The 22,008-nt window shown below is 41.2% G+C and overlaps 2 protein-coding genes across 6 annotated transcripts in view; one reads left to right on the top strand and one right to left on the bottom strand.

Annotated features, from left to right (window-relative positions):
• LOC306914875 (myosin light chain kinase, smooth muscle-like) overlaps positions 1 to 11,305 on the bottom strand; it is a 40,780-nt gene extending 29,475 nt beyond the window's left edge. For 2 of the 4 annotated variants that reach the window (XM_079492093.1, XM_079492094.1), the window contains exons 1-6: positions 11,018 to 11,304; positions 9,314 to 9,388; positions 8,628 to 8,799; positions 5,943 to 5,978; positions 5,366 to 5,496; positions 5,032 to 5,188 (exon numbers count right to left, since the gene is read on the bottom strand). In XM_079492093.1, the coding sequence (XP_079348219.1) occupies positions 5,032 to 5,188; positions 5,366 to 5,496; positions 5,943 to 5,978; positions 8,628 to 8,799; positions 9,314 to 9,388; positions 11,018 to 11,062 (616 nt within the window). In that variant the 5' untranslated portion in view covers positions 11,063 to 11,304. Of the gene's footprint in view, positions 1 to 5,031; positions 5,189 to 5,365; positions 5,497 to 5,942; positions 5,979 to 8,627; positions 8,800 to 9,313; positions 9,389 to 11,017 lie in introns of all 4 variants that reach the window. The other 2 variants (XM_079492095.1, XM_079492096.1) reach the window with 2 other exon arrangements.
• Positions 9,356 to 22,008, top strand: part of LOC306914879 (CD63 antigen-like) — a 13,147-nt gene continuing 494 nt past the window's right edge. Inside the window, exons 1-6 of one of the 2 annotated variants that reach the window (XR_013788754.1) lie at positions 9,356 to 9,496; positions 18,630 to 18,818; positions 19,190 to 19,261; positions 19,727 to 19,819; positions 20,784 to 20,912; positions 21,108 to 21,179. Coding sequence is in view for 1 of the 2 variants with exons in the window: in XM_079492100.1 (XP_079348226.1) it covers positions 9,971 to 9,988; positions 19,190 to 19,261; positions 19,727 to 19,819; positions 20,784 to 20,912; positions 21,108 to 21,179 (384 nt within the window). In the remaining variant the exon portion in view is untranslated. Of the gene's footprint in view, positions 9,497 to 9,940; positions 9,989 to 18,629; positions 18,819 to 19,189; positions 19,262 to 19,726; positions 19,820 to 20,783; positions 20,913 to 21,107; positions 21,180 to 22,008 lie in introns of both variants that reach the window. The other variant, XM_079492100.1, reaches the window with a different exon arrangement.

Genomic DNA, 22,008 nt, shown 5'->3' with positions numbered 1-22,008 from the left:
AGGTATTTTCTCACTGGTAATGGCTGACATGCTTTTATTGTGAGTATGTTACCAGATGTGTGCATATTTTGGTTCATGCTACGAACAGAAGACATGGTACAAGATAACTTCTGATATGTTAACCAATTACTATATAAACAGGGTACAGTCTTATTTACCCACAACACTAATTCACATGAGAACAATAACGTTCGAAATTTGTATTTTGAGACCTACAAAAAACATCTGGTCATTTTTGAGTAAACATGTTCATTGATTGCTTTTTCAAACAACATTACTGCATTCAGTGCATTGGTCCATATAAGAATCACTATTTGACACTGAAACGGTCGAGGACAGTTGCTGAATGCTGGAACAAGACAAATCCTTTACTATGTGTGAAATGGTGGAGCTCTTCTTAATGTGGTCAATTTAGGCAGAACAATGAGCGACAATACCAGTAGATCTTGGACACTGTCTGTGTCTGTCCGTATGACAACCTTGTAAAGTCATTTTGTGTATTAAATACATTTCAATAAAAGAAGAAATCACACCGATTTGAAATAAACATCAATAGGAGAGCAATCCCCCTGCCCATGCATCTGACAGTGCAGATGAACTACCTCCAGCACTGAGGTGCGGCTGGAGATGGAGGAGGTGATTGGATGCTGACTGAAAGGACAATGACAAGATGACAGGCAAAAAGCAGGGATATTTGATACAATGGTGGAACCCAATCGCTGATTGGATGGCTACAGATTGGGTAGTAGAATTTGATTTGTTAGTATAGTGCTCACTTACATTTATAAATGACAGGATTTTGACAGCATGGGAAAACAGAAGTGGTGCAACATGAAAGCATGATTAAGAAATTACTGGGAGGGTCCTATATTGGGGATTGAGGCAACCACACTCTGCAATTTTTTAAAATTGCGACCTTTCTAGTGTTTTATTGTACCTGAACAAAAAAACTTTGACACACTACTCCTCCCACAGTTTTTGCGGCACACACTCAAGCCATATGTCAAATCGACCGGCTTCATCGGGAATGGTGTGCTTGTATTTTGTTAAGAGATATGTTGTATAGTTTAATTGATATTAATTTATTAGTTAATTATGTATTTAACATTGATTTATAATAGGAAAATGCAACGACTCCCATTCAAGTATTTTTTTCTTGGAGATCGTAAGTGCTACAGTTACAACACTCGGAGGGGAGGTTCATAATAATTATTAAAATTAATTGAATTCATTATTACATCATTCGGCCTCATGGTGGCGCTATAACAGCCCACTTTACGTTTTTCCCTATAACTCTTGAACCGTAAGTCGTAAAATCAAAATGTCCTTTTCCATGGATTCCTTGGGTCATGATGCATTTCCACATATAGACCACGCCCATTTTCGTCGGGGAAAAAAATCCTGCAAAATTGATTTTTCTCCAAAACACACTTTTGGCTCCTCCTCCTACAGATTTTGTCCAAATCTCACAAAAATTGGCACAGATGATCTCCGGACCTATCCGATTAAAACACCAACTGCAGAATCTTGGTAGTGCGTATCGTTCGGCCGTAATCGTCGTCCGAAGATAGTAGGAGGGGCCTATTTTACATAAAATGCCATAAATCACGAACAGAATGTCCGATCCATCCCAAATTGTAATCACATGTTGCGGGTGATTCAATCAACCAAGTTCCAAAAGCAATTCCATTTTCATCCATAGGGGGAGCTGCAAATGCCAAAAATGTAACCGTATGGTGCAAAAACATGATTTTTGCGGGATAAATCCCCTCCAAATTACTTACACATGATCGCAGGGGTGACGCGACATTGTAATTGGCTGGCAATATCAGTGGGAGGGGCATATGTAAGCCACTGCGGCAACCACACTTTGCAATTTTTTAAAATTGCGACCTTTCTAGTTATTCTTTCTATAGTAACCCTAAATTTCAAACTACTACTCCTCCCACAGTTTTGACTGTACGCACTTAAGCCATATCTCAAATTGACCGGCTTCCTCGGGAATCGATAGCTTGTATTTTGTTAAGAGAAATGTTGTATTGTTTAATTGATATGAATTTATTAGTGATTTAAATTTCCCCATTGACATGAATGGGAAAGTGCGAAAAATAACATTCAAGTATTTTTTCCTCAGAGACTGTAAGGGCTATAGTTACAAAACTTGGAGGGGAGGTTCATAATAATTACTAAAATTAATTAACTTATAATGTTATCGGTCGGCCTCATGGTGGCGCTATAACAGCCCACTTTACGTTTTGGCTTATAACTCTTGAACTGTAGGTCGTAAAATCAAAATTATTTTTTCCCTGGATTCCTTGGGTCATGACGCATCTCCCCATATAGGCCACGCCCATTTGCGTCATGATAGATTTTCCGCCATTTTGAATTTTCTCCAAAACACACTTTTTGCTTTTCCTCCTACAGATTTTGTCCAAATCTCACAAAAAATCTGTACACATGATCTCCGGACCTTTCCGATAAAAACTCGAACAGCGGAATTTTGATAGTGTGTATCGTTCGGCCGTAATCGTCGTCCGAAGTTAGTAGGAGGGACCTATTTTACAAAAAATGCCATAAATCACGAACGGAATGTCCAATCCATCCCAAATTTGAATCACATGTCTGGGGTGGTTTAATCAACCAAGTACCAAAAGCAATTCTATTTTCATCCATAGGGGGCGCCGCAAATGCGAGAAATGTCGCAAAAACATGATTTTTGGGGGATAAATCCCCCACGCATGATCGCAGGGGTGACGTGACATTGTAATTGGCTGGCAATATCAGTGGGAGGGGCATATGTAAGCCACTGCGGCAACCACACTTTGCAATTTTTTAAAATTGCGACCTTTCTAGTTATTCCATTGGATTAGTCTTTTTTTTGATTCGCTACTCCTCCCACAGTTTTGACTGTACGTACTTGAGCCATATCTCAAATTGACCGGCTTCATCGGGAAGGATGTGCTTGTATTTTTTTAAGAGAAATGTTGTATAGTTTAATTGATATGAATTTATTAGTGAATAGAATTTCCCCATTGACATGAATGGGAAAATGCGATTTTTCGCATTTTGTCACATTCAAGTATTTTTTCCTCAGAGACTGTAAGCACTATAGTTACAAAACTTGGAGGGTAGGTTCATAATAATTACTAAAATTAATCAACTTATAATGTTATCGGTCAGCCTCATGGTGGCGCTATAACAGCCCACTTTACGTTTTGGCTTATAACTCTTGAACCGTAGGTTGTAAAATCAAAATATTTTTTTCCCTGACTTCATTGGGTCATGACGCATCTCCCCATATAGGCCCCGCCCATTTGCGTCATGATAGATTTTCCGCCATTTTGAATTTTCTCCAAAACACACTTTTGGCTCCTCCTCCTACAGATTTTGTCCAAATCTCACAAAAATTGGTACACATGATCTCTGGACCTTTCCGATTAAACACCATCGGCAGCATTTTGGTAGTGCGTATCGTTCGGCCGTAATCGTCGTCCAAAGTTAGTAGGAGGGGCCTATATCACAAAAAATGCCATAAATCACGAACGGAATGTCCAATCCATCCCAAATTTGAATCACATGTCTGGGGTGGTTTAATCAACCAAAAGCCAAAAGCAATTCCATTTTCATCTATAGGGGGCGCCGCAAATGCGAAAACTTTAACCATTTCTCGCAAAAACATGATTTTTTTTTGGGGCATAAATCCCTTACTTACACACACACTTGAAATTGTAATTGGATTACTTACACACACACTTGAAATTGTAATTGGCTGGCAATATCAGTGGGAGGGGCATATGTAAGCCACTGCGGCAACCACACTTTGCAATTTTTTAAAATTGCGACCTTTCTAGTTAAAGTATAGAGTTTTATGTTTAAACAATTTTAAGACATGACAATACTAACTTTACACAATCTTAGACGTATTTTATACAGAAGCAGAGCAAATTTGCACTCAAATCTACAATAGGTGTTCAAAGTGCCAAAGTTTGATAGTGTCTCATCTTCGATATCAGTTATTTTTAACTTTTTTATTGTAGACCTTCCCTAGAAGACCTTCCCTAAATCCAATGGGATTTTCAGAAAGTTCTAATAGGATCCTATAAATCCTATTGGAATTCTATAGGATCGATCATGGTTCGACCAGATGTTTCAGAATCCTGTTTTTTGGCTAGGGTTCAGTTTAGTGTTTGATTTCATTTGTAAAGTGTGCCAGTATTTTTAAGGGTAGAATGAAAGAACCAGGATCAAGAATCAAAATATCAGGATCGGAATGAGTCTGTTACCTTTGTGATCCTAAAATTAGGACCAGTTAAGCAAACCAGGTACAGTATAGCATTTTCAGTGCAATTCTATTTGGGATTCGTTATTTCTGCTAGTGGTACATACTACCGTACTGTAATGTATGTTGTGGATGATTCAAGTTAACTTAGTATTTTCACAAAATTTCTGCAGTGCATTACATATAATATAAACCATAGGTAAAAACTGCAGCAAATATGTTCAATATACAGTACTAATAATAACCAAATGTCAATATGCAATAACTTATATTTTTGCTGATATTGAGATTTCCAGTGTGTTCATGTGTACCATTAGAGATAACATACTGGGCCTAACAGTACATTCCTACATTCCATCCAACGTATGGCTGGACAGGCATTTTCTGTTGATGGAGTATGCCCATGATTGATACAGTATGAGGAGAAACACCATTTCTTTCAGATGTATGGGAAGATGGGAGAAGACCAGGATAAAGAGAGACAGCCGGAGTACCCTTCGTGACCTGCCAGCCGGTCTTATCTCAGCTCATAGTTTCGGTACAGTTAACTCTTCATTTTGGTCGTTCTGTAACAAATGTTCTGCATTGCTGAACGGTTACCCATCTGTTGTTTTGGATCGTCCTTGACGTTTTCAAAAATAGGTGCGCCGCCAGGTTGGAATAGTTTAACAGGTCATAGTTGTAGCCTATATATTATTGCAATCATGTATGGGGTATCCCAAGGCACACCTTTTGGGCACCACTGGTCTCACCTATGACATTGAGGGAGACCGTTTGCTGGGCGGAGCCCCTTCGGTTTCGCACCACAACGGTGTAGGAGCCTGTGTCTTCTGGACATGCCTGGCTGATCTCCACGCTGCTCTCTGTCCCACTGCTGCTGACACGCGTCCGAGGACCGTCCACCACCACCTGCAGATGGAAGACACCCAATATGGGCTCAATGCACACAGAATAACTCGTCCTACTTCCGGGCTGCTTCCCTACTTCCTTCGCAGGTGTTGATACCAATTAAGGCTCTGTTCCATTTGGTGTGCAGTGTACAAATGGAAGCAAATGGACCCATAAAAAAAACTCCACACTGCTCACCTTGTCTCTGTTGTGAATCCAGCAGCAGGCCACCGGGACACTGCTGCTACTGAACACACAATGGAGTCTGGCCTGGTCACCCACCCCAACCTCCACCTTCCCTGGAGGGTCCACAAACTGCACAGCTGGTCCTGAGGAACGGCAGAGACAGTGAATACGGCAGATAAGAAGTTATATCTTCCCTAAACTTATTTGCCATTTTTTTTACTATTTTAATAAACCTTTTAAAATTGTTAAAATAGGTGATCTACAAGCTCACAAAATGTAGATGTAGATCGGCTAGTTGAACTATTTTAAAATGATTTTCAAAATAGTAAAAAATGGCAAAATAAGTTTAGGGATAAGGGATACGTGATAAGTTGGTGTTTAATGTGATTACTGGTGGTCTTTTCTTTATACGTGTGTTTATATGAGTATTTCTTGTAGGTAGTAGTGGTACGCGTACGCGCATGTGTCAACTCTGCTTCTAACAAACAGGAACAAAAACAAGCACGTCATGTGAAATCAATTTCTTTTTTACTTTTAGTTGGAATCCTGAGAAGCATGCGTCCATCAACATGACGTGGGTTCAACTAACCTTTGCTGGTGGAGTTTTCTCCTTCTGAGCTGGTTTCTGTGGACAGATAAGGGTCTTCAATTTGAACAGATAAAACAAGATCTAACCAACCACATCAAAGTAGCCATATTTAGTTGTAATAGAAAACACCTGGTCTGAATGACATGGCCAACACTACAGCAATCCATGCTGTAGAAATGTTAAAATGCATGTTTAATGGGAGAAGCACTAAAGCAGGTATAGATACTAAATGGGAAATTAGTCAAAACTTCCTGTCAGCAAACTAGTCAATCCTGATTACTCAGCTGTCGGGGAATCAATACAATCTGTAGCCTACATAGACCCAAGTGCTTTTTTTTTTTCTTTTTTACTTTATTTACCCAGGGAAGTAGCTGAGCACAGGTGCTCATTTTCAGCAACGCCCTGCACATAGAAACACACACGCACACAGTACACACATTAAAACCTGGGAGCTGACCAGTCTTATAACCACAGTCTTATACTGTTGGCCACTAAGCAGCTCCAGGGGGAGCAGTTGGGGGTTCAGTGCCTTGCTCAAGGGCACTTCAGTGGTGTTGGGTGAGTGATGAGAATCACTTCCCCACCCAGAATTTTCCTGCCCGTCCGGGGAATCGAACCGGAAACCTTTCGGCAACAAGGGCGCTCCTCTAACCCTTAGGCCACCGCTGCCCACCGCTGCTGTCCAATCTAATGGCCAACTGTCCTGTGTTGCCTTTAGATGTCACACAAACAGCCACCCAGTCCTCAGAAGCCCCCTGCTAAGGAAGACCACAGGAAGTCAACCCCTAAGCATTTCCTGGCTACACAATGGTAAGACGATGATTAACATTATGTACCATAAGCATCGACTGCTCTCAATTACGTAGAAGGAAATGAATGAAAAACCCCATTATACTGATTTATTAATGAAATGATACAGGCAGACCATGAGCCGAATAAAAATAATTTATGCATTTATAAATCTGAATATGTGAGCGTAATAAAGTGTGAGGTAAATGCATTCAAAACCATTCCGCTTTGCAATAGATATATATATGCAAATGCAATACCAAGCAAATATAGACATGTGAAATCCTTTAAACCCAGGATATTGTCATCATGTGGTTGTACTGTAGTGTACACCAACTGGTCCACAGCCATAATCTTCTGTGAAGCTTCAAGTCTTGACAAGATCCTATACCTACCTGTCAGTATCAGGACATGTCAGTCAGAGCAAACTAACACGTGTCTGTCTGTGTCTACATTTCTCGTCTTCCATGTGAAAGGTTGCCTTCACATAACAGTACATGTGTTTATTGGCGGCGTGGACAGACGGGCTGTGCAAAACAAATTCCATGTATACGGAAGGCAATTGTCAGGAAACTGACCAGCAGGGATGAGGGGGTGGGAGGAATGTGGTAAAAGTTTACATGGCACTCTTACTACTCAACTTAATGAGAGCCAAAGGCCAGAGGAAAAAACATTTCTCAGAGCACTGCAGTTACACAAAAAGAGAACCAACATGTTTTATCTTTGATAATCGGATGCTTTGCAGATACTGTAGTTACACCCTAAACATCCTTTGGTAGAAACATAGCCTCTGGGAACTGACTGAATGGGCAGCAGCTAATCTAATTTAAGAAAGTATTCATATTCAACCTACCGGTAATACCAGTAGGTTGAATACTTTCTTAAAAATATTTCTTAAAGTCCGGTATGCCCATGCAAAGTTTCTCTACTGTACAAATCATGATGTACCTGAGGGCCAGGATGGTCTTTGTTTTTTCCCTCATACAAAGGTTTTTTTTTTTAAAGTTTGTTTTAGAGCACTTTAAACAAAAGTACATAGACTTTGCTGCCACATGAAGTCACGTTAAAAATGCTCTAAACAAAACACTAAAAAGCCCGTAAACTCGGCCCCCATATCATGATGTAATTCCGAAAGCCAGATGTTGGAGGGGCTACCATGGCAGCGCCCCTAAAAAAATAATCAATTTGAACACAAACCGCCCACGGTTGTCCTTGAGGGGTGGGATAACATACTCATAATATGTACAATTGGTTTGACCAACGTCCCAGTATCTATACATAATCCTTTAACGATACTTAATCATTCTTAAGCTATGTAAGCCTATAGATAACTATTCTTACCGCACCTAAGCTGTGTAAACATACAGATACGTATACTTACTCACTCCTACGCTGTGTAAGCATATAGATACAGGTATGTTTTTCTGACGCCATGTGACTCTTTCATCAAGATACTGCATGCCACTGTTTCTATATCATCAACTTTTCTAACTACCGGTATTCCTATCCCATCTCATCTGGCTGACTTCTGTATTAGCCATACACAACATATTCCGGTCACATAATATGGCTTGTGTAAAGTTCTACAGTGTGTTTAATAAACCTACTACATCGCATGCGATATAGGTGTCATCATCTTGTTCTCTGAGCTCACCGCTTGCTTACAGAGGCGTTAATTCAACTGAATGACCCGTGAGCTTTTAAGATCACAAAAGAGCATCACTAAATCACTACACTGATTTAGTGCCTTATTTTCCCTGTGATATGTAAACAATAGAAAGAGTTGGCTGGAAGAATAGCTTAATTCTCAACTATGTAAATATGCATGTAAAAACATTATGACGAACACACACGCACGCACACACACGCTGTCCACTTGCCCATCCTTCTGGTTACCTGTTGAAGGGGAGAGTCCCAGCATGCTGCCTCCAACAGGCATTTTCTCCCTGGTGTCCAGTCCGTTCTTGCTCTTCTCCGCACTCTGGGCCCCGGCGGGCTTCAGGTCGAAATGGAAAGTGGACACAAATGTCTTGGAGTCGCTACTGCCCTTGTCCATCCTTAGAAGAAACTACAGCAAAACAATGGCATTGTGTCAAACAGTCACTGCAGTGTCATTTGTTTTTGCCTCTCTGATCTGTTTATTCTTTTTTCTACACTCCGTCTCTGTTAAGGCTCCGTTGTGCCAGACATTCCCCCGTGTTTCTAGTCACACATCCTCTGAGTTGCTAACAGACTGAGCAGGGCATTCTCATTCACAGCCCACTCAACCCCGCTGCACAGCACAGGAAACAGCCAACTTTATCAGAGGGGCCAATTAGAAAGGCAGGCCTCCCAGCCCTGTCCCCCTGCGAGCAGAATCGAGGGAGGGAGAGACGAGCGAAACAGAGAACATGTGTGTGAAAAAGATAGAGAGATAGCAGGAAGTGTGTGTGGGAGAGAGATGAGAGAGATGGACAGAGGACTCACAATGAGTACGATGACGAATGCAATAAACCAGAGAAAACAAAACCATGAACCAAAAATGACATAAACATAGAACCTGCAGAACGTGAACATGCATTGGATGAAAATATTGTTCTTACCTGGAGACACTTCAAAAAGAATACTTCTGCTTTCAGCACATGGTCACCAAGCTTCACTTTGGCACCTGTCACCGTCTGCCAAAAGCCACAGTCGACACACGCTGTTTAAGTCGTGTACACAAGTCACAACAGGAGACTGACATCCCGGCAGATATATGACCTCCCAGGAATCAAGACGAACAAGTAAGGCAACTTTGTGTTTGATTTGGCTTCTGACATAATGAGGAAGGTACTAATGGTGTCAACTTCAATACAAAAACCTGGTCAAGACCAAGGGTTTCTTTTGAGAAAGTAGAGGTATAACCATGTGGTCATGAAAGGTTACACTACAAGACACATTTTTTTATTTAATACCATTGATGGTATTGGATTCATTATGGCTTGGGTGTGGCTCTAAGGTGTGTTAGGTGACCTTTTGTTCTACTGTATGTAATCCCTTTGTTAGCCAGATGGAGACACTGATATTTTCTCTTCTCTTAGTGCAAACTGGGACCAGACATGCTATTGTTTATACAACAATATCCTTCTGTGAACAGACTGTTCACAGAAGGATGTGAATACTCTGTACCATATGTCACTCATTTATTAACTTCTGCCAATTGAGTTATTTTCTTGCTTTGGTTTAAGGAAGAACAAAAGTGAGGGGGATTCCCAGTTATGGGACCAATAGAAACGGTAATGCACCATATCAATCACATTTCTGTGTTTATTAGCCAATGTATCAATCTGTGCTGTACAAACATCACCCATAGGTAGCCGCAATTTTAATGGGTTGAATCTAGACAACACCAGCCACTGACAGCCCATACATCCAAACAGAAAGGTCTTATGATAGTATTAAATGATATTAAACTCACCAACATAGCAGTTGTATGAAAAGCTTGAATTACCATCTATCTGCAAAGTGTTTGTTTCATAAAAATCCACCGTTATGAGTTACTTTCCATCAAGAAATTCTGTGCAGGTCATTTTGTGTTGAGTTTGGAAGCGCTCGTTTTCAATAACACAACCTCCTGCCATTTCAAGGTGGTACACAGGACTGTTGAGTGATTTCCAACGAGCGCTTCCAAACACTTAGCTCATAAAATGTCTACAGTGGATTTTTATGAAAAACGCTTTGCAGGTAGAAGATAATTCAAGCTTTTCATACAGCTGCAATCTAGTGTTGCAAATTGCGGCTATAGTAGATGGAAGCTGCACTGGCAATTAAAGTGACAATTAACCTTTACATTACATTATGGCACATTGTATGGCTTACATAAAAGCGGTAGGAAATGTGTACTTTTGAAAATGATTAGCTATGCAAACAAAAACGTCTGGGTTTCCGAGGCTATGCAAACAAAGATCAAATGCTTCCCATGATTTCTCATGTGGTAGCCTACTTGGCTAACACAAACATAATGACTGCTCCTCTGGAGGATACAATAATAGCAAAAGATTTATGTCATGAATTATTACACCCCATTTTGGCAGTGGACATATTTCACTCAAGGCGGGCAGTGGGAGTACATGAGGGAGAACAGAGTGCGCCAGGGCTTAGTAGACTAAATGGTCCCATATGTTGGGAGCTCTGAAGATGCTGGTAGTGGTACACATACAATACAGTTCACTTGGGCCTACAAAATGTTCCCCGGATTGAAACAACATGGTGATTAATGGAGCCTCCAACGATAAAAGGCCAATTATTTACAGCATTCCACCTACCTCTGATCTTCGATGTGAAGTAAACTCAAATTTTGTTGAATACATAACCAGCTCCTAAAACACTACAAAATTTACAATAATGGAAAAAGAACAAACCGGTGCTTTGGTTTCAATATTTTGTACGGTAGGCTATAGCCTAGGGGAGCAGTGCTCTTTACAAAACATATAGGCCTAGCCAACTCAAAGAGAAAATCAAGTCAAACAGGCATCTCTTTCCTTACAAAATGCCTAAAGGTTAAATTAGTGTGCAAATGTGTTGCAGCTGTGGCCTTCGTCAGGGTGCAACATGTGCATGCACACACGTGTGTTTTTGTTTAATGACTGCATGTCTGACCCAGGGGTTTTCAACTGGTGGTCTGTGAAAGTGCAGGTTGTTTTCTGTGGTCATTTGAGGAGGCTCGTGCTCCAAAAGTATACTGTGGCCACTGGCCACCAGAGTTATAAGCACAAATCAGGACAAAACTGTTTTAAGGTCAACCACACCAATGTAACTCCTTGCAACTCAATGAGTTGCATTGGTGTGGTTGACCTTAAAACACTTTGGGCTCCATTTTCGTCACCGCTAAACCCCTAAACTTCTTTGCCTTTTTTTTACTATTTTGAAAAACATTTGAATAGTTCAACTAGCCAATCTACATTGACACGTTGTGAGCTTGTAGACTGGCCATTTTAACTATTCAAAAATGTTTAGCAAAATAGTGAAAAAAGGCAAAGAAGTTTAGGGATAAGGGGTTTAGCGGTCACGAAAATGGAGCCCTTTGTCCCAAGGAGTTGCAACTGGTGTGGTTTGGGCTTAAAGCTCCAACTAGTAGCTTAACTACCACAGAAGGGGAACAAGATTTCTCAGAAACATCCTGTGTTGCTACATAGCAGTCAATCTATATCATTCTCATTCATCTCAAGCACTGAACCGTGAACCCTGCTAATGCTTGTCACCTGCATGTTCAATATACTGTAAGTGCAGGAGGTGCAGTTTGAACTTAATGAGGAACTGACAGCACTTTGTGACATCACATTACTTGACAGTTTTTGCAATTATTGTCTCCACCAGGCCGAAGGCATGGGGAGAGAGTATGTTTTGCACTCCGTCCGTCCGTCCGTGTGTGTGTGTGTGTGTGTGTGTCCGTCCGTCCTTCCGTCTGTGAACAGCTAATCTCCGGCACCGTTAACCCGGTCGATGCCACATTTTGCACTCACACTCCCTGGATGGCAACGATGAACCTCTGCCCCAAAATTTCCAGAACGGCCTGTTATAGCGCCACCAGGAGGCCGCTTTGTGCAAAACAAGTTTTTGGACAGTACACCTACAGATTTTGACCAAACATCACGCAAATTGGTACACAGTCTCTCTAGAGCCATTCAACGAAACAAATCTTTCAGATTTCTCAGACTCCATCCTGATTGGCTAAGATTGGCTTCCAAAGTTTGCAGGAGTGCTCAGTTTCAAACAAAATGCTGCAAATCATGAACACATCGTGTGATTTCCGTGAAATTGTGCACGCACATTCCCACTAGGCCGAGGAAGAAATGCCAAATGAACATTTTCAACTAAGCCTCATGGTGGCGCTATAACTGGCCGAAAAGTGTTTTTACCTCTAACTGCACGGATCTGTGGATAACTTTGTATGCCAACTCCCTAGAGGCCAAGGAAAAACCTTTGCCTGGAATTTTTCACATCTGCTCTTTATAGCGCCACCAGGAGGCCGACATGTGAAACACATTTTCTAATATTACTCCTTCAAATTTTATCCAAATTTCACGCAAATCGGTACACATGCTCTTCATAGTCATATGATCAAGACGGGTTTGTTCGATTTCTCATAATCCACCCTCATTGGCTACGATTGGCTTCTAAACTTTTCAGGAGTAGCCCGCTTTGTACCCGTTTTGTACAAATCGCCACAACTACTCAACGCAGCGTCCGATTGTGGTGAAACTGCATGCATATTCCCACTAGACTTTGGAAGAAATGCCACTTGACAGTTTTCAAATCAGCCTCATGGGGGCGCTACAATAGGCCAAGCCGCGTCTCGTGTCACACACACACACACACACACACACACACACACACACACACACACACACACTTATATTGCTCCTAAACAATTTGCCAAACATCACACACACTCCTATCCTCCTGGTGGAGACCTGTGCCCAGAAGGGCACTTTTTCTAGTTAGTAGTGTGGTTGGCTGCTGCAATGCTGTAGGGTGTAGGCAATTTGGTACATGTAATGGTCAAAAGCAAACACAAATTATAAACATAACCACTTCAACACTTCAAGTTCAAATAAACTATATGAAAATAATACTGTAATTAGTCACTGACAACCAGAATAATTAATTATCTTCATCCTCATCAAACAGGAAACAACAGAAAAGGCAAATTAAGTTCTCTCTCTCTCTCTCTCTCTCTGGTACACACACAGATCAGGAACTCACATTTCTGAGGCACAACAGGAAAGGCAAAGACCCCCCCCCCCCTCTCTCTCTCTGGCTGCATGGCATTCTAACTATGGTAATCGTTTTGCATCCTGTTCCCAACAACGCCTTCAGAGTTAATAGACTTTAAGTTACATATGATGTGGGCAACCCTGATGAAGGCAGCTTAGAATAGATGCAAACATTGGTTTTCTTTGCATTGTAGCTAGGAGAGTCCAGCTACATTTATATATACTAGAGCGGCGCCCGTTGGGCACTGGCCCGTTGGGCACCTACTTGGAACGATGCAAGTTGAAAATGCATGCCTCACCCTAATATTATGTCCGTGTCCTTTTTATGTATGCAGATGTCAGAACATAATTGTGATGGCAGAACAGGCCAGCTCCATATATGGAGATATAGGGGAAATCGATCAGGGCCCGGGCAAGGGCTTTTGTGCTGGTTCTGGACAACAGGCTATCCGACGGACTCGACACCACAGGCACTGCACTCCCTGTGGGGGTGTGGAGCGTGTGTGTCGAATTTGAAGTCGGTGGGACCAACGGTTTGAACCGTACGTACAGACGTGGTGCATTTATAGAGAGATAGACTAGACCGAGATCCATGCCCCACCCGCCTATGCAATACCCGTTGTACCCGGGCAGAGGCCTTTTGTGGCGGTTCTGGACAACCATGGGTCCGACCGACTTGACACCGGGCACTGCACTCCCTGCGGGGGTGGGGAACGCGTGTGTCGAATTTGAATTACAGACATACGTATGTACAGAGACGGTGCATTTATAGATAGAGATATAGATAGATGTTTGTGAGCACATCATTAAAAGTAGTAATTAAAGTAGTAATTCAATTCCATCAAGTTTGAATGTTTGAATTTAAATCTTTGTCACATGCAGTGTCCATTTGGAAATCACTTATTAATGGTCACAATATAGGTAGGGCTATCATGGGAGATGCACATTTTGAATAGCTGGAAGTTCTCCCATGCTCATTTGAATAAAAATGGCTCAGTAGTATGTTAACCAAAAGTCTTTCTCCCATTATCTACCATATTCAATGTACTCTTGGGTAGAGCACATAACTACTTAAAACCTATGCACAGTTGCACACTGTTGACTGAGGTCTCCCAGGGGTCTGTACTTTCCCCCTCTACACCGAATCCCTTCCATTTTCAGTGAACATTCGCCTATTTTCACCAAATGTCATATATTATGACATGGCCAGATTATAATAGGGATGCTACAGGTTTAAACCACAAGGTCTGTGACACGATGACAGTGTAGTAGCAACAGGACATTGTTACTAAATTACCTTGCATGCTCAACTGTCCAGACCACACCATACATTCCAACAGTGCCCTCCTCTGGTTGTACTGTACTGGTTACATTGAAGATAATCTGAGAACCCATCACCCACCACCCATTAACAGTCTGTTTTGAGACTACATTGTAGATTATGGTGAAATCTAAAACAATAAGTGTGCGTGCGTGCGTGCGTGTTTGCGTGCGTGCGTGCGTGCGTGCGTGCGTGCGTGCGTGCGTGCGTGCGTGCACACGGTGGGAAAAAGGCAGACACGCAGTGTATACGACTCCAGGGGAAGGAAGTAATTTAGAAGTCTTGTTAATGGCAGTCAAAAGTCAATGGAGTGTGGAGCATGTTCACTTTGGAGTTTTCACCATAAGATCGGACATACAGCACAGCACAGTTTCAACACAACATTCTCTATCACCTAATGAATAATAAGACAAAGCTTTTGATTCAATACACCTTTGGCTCAGGACCCAAAAGAGTAGACTACATGCCTCTGCCATGCAATTGTCAAGATACGTACGTTAATTCCACCTACGAGTTGTGAAATGTTGCCATTGCCCTTGATTGCACTCATGTCCTGGACCCAAAGGTCAATTAGTCTCTTTGGGAAGCCCAATGATCAATCCCACGAAATGTCTTCTATTCTGGATATTAACCGTGCTTGTTACCTTGACCTTTTGACGTTCTACTTCCAAACATAATCCAATTATCCATGGCGCCCTATTGATCATTCCCAAGTTTCATGAAACTAATCTGTTCTCGAGTTATTTCGTTAGTTATTTTGCTCTTGAAAACATAAGAGCAAAACATTAATTAACCACTTAAACACTTCCATCCCTTTTTATCTAGACCAAATCTCTTTGCTGAAAATGGCAGATCAGTCATGTTAGAGGCTCAAAACATGCATTGTGAGCTTGTAGACGTCCCATTTTCGCAGAATGTTTGCCTACCGTACTTTGACATTCCCAGTGTAGGGTCACTAGGGTTCATGTGATAAAAAAAGCATATGAATATCTGAATTCCTGTTCTTTCTTTTCACCGCGTCCACACTGACTGTAAACTCTTAGTCCATGGGCCCAGACCAGAATTTTCACTAGTGAGGGACATTCAAGGTGGCAAATGCTATCATGTTTTTTTTAAAAGGTCTATATCCCTAGATAATATTTCAACATGATAGCAGTTCCTAAGTGGTAGCTTAGTTGCAGTTATCAGCCTTTTTTTGAATAAAACACGTCATACAGAGGGAAAAATGAAGAATTATCTGTCTTTAACTCAATTTAATCAATGAACATCATCATAACCATCACTGTCATATCAATATCAATTATTCAGTTGATATTGGCGCAAATTAAAAAGGTGGCATGATTGCACCATGGTAACAGATTGATTTCTATACATCACAAACATAGACTCACCTTTCTTAAGCAAAGTTATAGTAATTTCTTGTGTTGGGGAATATTTAGCCAATTATGCTAATTTATTACTACTATAGGCCTACATGTTTATATACTTTTATAACATATTTTTATATGTCATAGCATTTGTGTGTGTGTGTGTATAATTATAAGTGTGAATAAACTTAATTGTAACATAATATCTAGAGTAAACTGCACAAAATCCTACTCTGCATATAATGGGAGTTAATGGGGAAACAATGATTGTCCCAAAAAAGTATTAAAGCTACTCATCATGTCTCAAAGTACTTATATGGACCCAACAAACAAAATGGTAGCAAATAGATTTTGCCACCAAAAATGTCCCTCACTTCTGGTCTGGCCCATGGACTATCTGGGCAAAGCAATGTGATCGGTTTACACATTGTACATGCAGCCACTGATTTATAGTGGGGGACAGCAAAAAATAAACCCCCACCGCCAGCCAGGAGCTAAATCACTCAGTCTGTCGCATCAAGAATTCATTGTGGCCAAGTGTTCTGTGTCAAGTTGGATGGCAGGGCAAGGAGAATATAGCCTGCATGATGACAGACTTCTTATCACGTTTGGGGACAAGTAATTTACATGCACATGACGGGTCAATGCTTCTATACGCTCGTAAAAAGTCACTTTTCTTTTTTTTGTGGAACCATATCGGTCTGTTCTAATTTGCATGGAAAACAATTCAGGCTTGACAGATTGTCAAATGTTGTAATGATGGCTGTTAAGTTTAACTTCATTCTCATGGATTCTATTATTCAGCCAATTAGATGAGTCAAGCCACAGTTGTTTTGTCCAGTGAGGAATTGTATGATCTTCATTTGACCACTGATGACGAAAAAAGTAGTGGTTAGATGGTGGGCGTACTGTACCAGGTAGCAAATCACATTCATCTGGTCTCCCATATGTCATATGGCAGACGTCTAGTATGAAAGTTGAAGCCCTGCTGTGTTCTGGGTCACCAGGATCTGAGTTGAGAACTAGAAGAGTGTGCTCCTCAGCAAAATTTGAATGACGCCGACATCTTGACCACATGACCCCAGAGATACAGTAATGTGGACCGATGTGTGTGAGTTTTGGAAAAGTAGCAAAAAGTGTTTTGAAGAAAACACACTTTTTCCAAAACTGAATCGGCCTGTTTTAGCACCACCATGAGGCCGATTTGAAAAAGAGATGGTGGCATTTCTTCCATGGACATGTGCTACGTTCATGATGTCAGGCATTTTGTACAAAACGGGCCACTCCTGCAAACTTTGAAAGCCAATCTTAGCCAATCAGGACGGAATATGAAATGTCTGACAGATACGTCTTGATCACATGACTATATAATATGTACTGATTTGCTGATGTTTGTACAAAATCTGTAGGAGTAATATCCCAAATTTTCTCCCCCCCCATAAATCGGCCTCTGGTGGTGCTATAACAGGCCGATGTGAAACATTGGGGCAGTGGTTCTGCTGTCCTCCGGGGAGTGTATGCACAGTTTAACGCCCATTGGTCCAACGGTGCCGGAGATTAGCTAGGGCTCAATTTTCGTCACCGCTAAACCCCTTATCCCTAAACTTCTTTGCCTTTTTTTTTTACTATTTTGCAAAACATTTTTGAATAGTTAAATTAGCCAGTCTAAAAGCTCACGACGTGTCAATGTAGATTGGCTAGTTGAACTATTCAAAAATGTTTTTCAAAATAGTAAAAAAGGCAAAGAAGTTTAGGGATAAGGGGTTTAGCGGTGACGAAAATGGAGCCCTAGCTGTACACAGACGGACAGACGCACGAGCGCGCACACACACACACACACACACACACACACACACACACACACACACACACACACACACACACACACACACAGCCCTGTGTGTATATGGCTTCTCACTCTAACCACAGAGCAGTTAGATTAGGCTGGTCAAACAATAGTCAAATACATACTATCAGCTATCTTTATTTGGATAGACGTTACTCTGTTGTATGTTCATTTGATAGAATAAAGCCTATGGACATCACGACATCCTCTGCCTCTCTCTCCGTCTGTTGATTTAAAGATTTTATTAATTAATATTATAGCGCAGAGGGTTTGGACTGCCAAAATGAGTGTATGTTTTAGTGCATGTTTTAGCAAGTTTATCAAGTGGATTTTTATGTTCTTCAATTCACTTTTCTTGGTAAGTTTATTTACTCTACTAGGTAAGTTCATTAGATTTATATTAATATTTATTTTTACAATATGGCCAAGAAGACAAAGAGGTGTTACTGAGAATGGGGTGGCAGCCGCTCAGGAGGTAGAGCAGCGAATTGGAACGTTCCTGGTTCAATTCCCTACTCTTCCTGTGTCCTTAAGCACACTGAGCAGATGGTTGCCTCCGCCGTCGGTGTGTGTGAATGTACGTGCTTTAGATGAGGATCGAGAAATAATATATATATATTTTAACAGGCAACTGGCGTTTCTCTCATTATCATTGGAGTGAAGACTCGCACTACCTTCTTGGAGATCGGCATCATCACTGGAACGCGTATCGGTTGCATCTCTACGGTCATCATTGTAGCAGGCGTCATCATTACACTACTCGCTGCCTTGGCCTGTTTAGGCGCTTTAATAGAGAATACCTTGATTCTGGGTGTAGTGAGTTATATGTTACGCTATATTATCTCCTTACACTGCAGATGATCCATTATATTTACATACTTAGAAAATTACATATATTATTTCATTAAAATATGTTCCGTATTGCATCTTTCTCTTAACTGTGTGGGCGTATACAAATGTAAACAAATGGACCATTTTTATACCTCTCTGAGGTGCAAATGATTAGATCAACACATAACTTTACTGTGTAGCATACAACATATTGCACATTGCCCCATCTGCTTACTGTAGCATACACAGACATCATTCATCTGTGTAAGGCAAAAGACTTAGAAAAGGAGCACTGAGATGGAAGAGTGGCGGGCTCAAATCTATCTTTATTTATTCCATCTCTCCATGGTCTCCAGTTCAACTGTATCCTTATCTTGATAATTTGCTTGGAGGTCGCCGCAGGGGCTGCCTTTTACGTCTTTAGCCAGGTAAGACACTTCAGTTTTGTATATTGCATGGCAGCCTCGTGTAGCCAGACGATCGGAGATCACCAAACTTGGCACAAACACCGTTCAGGGGTCTGGCATGAGAATTGGCACACCACAAAACAGATGGATAGAAAGATATGCATAACACAGTCAGTCACCATGACCTGCCCATGGTAAAGGCAAAAGTGGTACACATAGTATAGATCCTATACAATAGCCTGCATTATACAGCTTAGGCAAATACAGTACATGAGCAAAATACATGCAATCAGTGTCATCACAGAGAACCCTGACTAAACACAGATATTATGATGCAGCCTCTGCCTATATCTGATACATAACGATAGAAGGAGATCTCTGATCATTTGACTAATTACACGGTAATTCTTCATTAAAGCTCAATGAAGTATATCCCTGTTTAAGCATATACGGCTTAGCATTCATTCTGTAACATTTTCTATACAGGGTTATATTGCTTCAAAGGCCACCGCCGGAATCAGTAAGGTGGTGCAGAAGCTGATCTCAGACCCAACCGTCATGGATAATATTCAGAGCAAGGTGATGTGCATAGCCATATGGTACAATAGGCCTATTTGCCTGTAGTTGGTGATGGTGTGGAGTGATAGTGAATAGAGTATTTTATAACAATACATGGGGACAGTTCACCAGAACCTATTCTCAGAGAGGAGAACAGGTTATCTGACATTCATTTATGCTACAGACTAACAAGTTAGTGAATGTGATCGGTTGGCAGGTGGACCATTAGGCCACGGTCCATAGAGTTATATATAAGGCACGGTCACGCCGCACTTTTATTCTACCTATGAGGGCAAATTCTGCCAATGCATTTCAATGGCAATGGCGGCGGTGGCTCAGGGGTAGAGTTTCTGGATGGTAACCGCAAGGTTGCCTGTTCGAACCCCAGCTCCCCCAGAGTTGGTGTCGAAGTGTCCTTGAGCAAGACACTGAACCGCTAATTGCTCCCGATGTGCTGGCTAGTGCCTTGCATGGTTTCTGCCGCCATCGGTGTATGAATGGGTGAATTGATGCACAATCTATGTAAAGCGCCTTGGATAAAGGCGCTATATAAATGCACCATTTACCATTTACCAATGGAACCTTGGAACGGTTTGCTGCCATTTGCTGATTTCTGCAGAAAAACGCACCATTCCCATTGAAATGCATTGGCAAAGTATATTTAAATCATTGTCAGGCATTGGGTCAAACTGTCTTGTTTTGTCTTGGCCCGGCCGAGCGGTCCAGGCACCTAGTCTTGTAATCCAGCCTGACAGCATGTCGCGGGTTCGAGTCCCGATCCCGACAACCTATGCTGCGTGTCTTCCCCCATCTCTCTCCCCCTTTCCTGTCAAGCTACTGTTAATCTATCAATAAAGGCAAAAAGCCCCAAAAATATCTTACAAAAAAAAAGTCTAGTTTTCAATATAGCATGGTCACATCTGTGACTCTACTGGCTCACAGACTGATACTATTGAATTGCTTTCCTGTATATGGGCTGTTGCAGTTCAAGTGCTGTGGAATGACAAGCTATACGGACTGGAGCATCGGGGGGATAAGCAAGGGGTTCCCAGATTCTTGCTGCAAGGTGAAGGCAGTGGACTGTGGCCAGAACATAGACAACATACACAAAACGGTCAGTATCCACAGGGTACAATATAACATGTATACTGTATACACATTGAAATTCAATTCATATAATTATTGTCAGTTTAATTTTCTAAAAATAGCACATGTATTGTATGCACACGTACGCACGCACGCACGCGCACGCACACAACATCAAAACCCCTTTTTTTTTGGGACATTATTTGACTGTTTTGTTCCTTAGGGTTGTGCCATGGTTGTAGTGAAAAGCCTGCTCTGGGTTGGTGCTGTCTGCCTTGCTCTTGGATTCCTGGAGGTAAAATTTTGTCAATTTTCCATCATTACCAACTTTAAACTACTCCCTAATGGTGAATTAATAATAATAATAATAATAATAATAATAAACTTTATTTGTATAGCACCTTTCATGACATGAAATGCAGCTCAAAGTGCTTTACAGAGCAATGAAGAGATGGAAAAAAAGAAAAGAAAAGCAAGGCATAAACATTAAAAAACAAGAGCAGTAATGCAATACAGTGAGGACATGAATAACAAAAAATAAAAAATAAACAAATCAATTAAAAGCAAGGGTGTAGAAGTGGGTCTTGAGCTGTGCTTTAAAAATGTCTACAGAGGCAATATTAGTAGTGGCAATATTGTTTAGACTAATTTCTATGAGGCAATGTTGATAAAAATAGCTTACATTTTATTTGTTATTTTTTAAAGATAACATTCCTCTGGCATTTCCAAGGCCCCTGGACTTTATTTTGATAGTGATAGTGTACCGAGACAGGAAATGCAGGCTAGAGAGATGGGGAGAAATATGCAGCAAAGGGTCTCGGGTGGGATTACACAAGTACTGAACCTATCATATTTTGTTTAACCCGTCCCAAATTTAGCACAAACACTGTTCAGGCGTCTGCCATGAGAATAGTTACATCAGGGGCCACAAACACTGCCACTGACATTAGTCACACCAGGGACCATGTGTGCACGCATTGTGACATATTGTGAACTTGTATATCAGGTATTTCTTTAACATTTAGAAAAAAATCACATGTGAGAACTGAGAAGTGAGGGGCGCTCTTATCATCATTCTGTACGTCATCATACATCATCTCATTCTGGCCAATCACAATTTGCGT

Source organism: Electrona antarctica (genome assembly GCF_951216825.1).
Source record: "Electrona antarctica genome assembly, chromosome: 22".
Taxonomy (NCBI): domain Eukaryota; kingdom Metazoa; phylum Chordata; class Actinopteri; order Myctophiformes; family Myctophidae; genus Electrona; species Electrona antarctica.
This window is presented reverse-complemented; position numbering and strand designations above follow the sequence as displayed.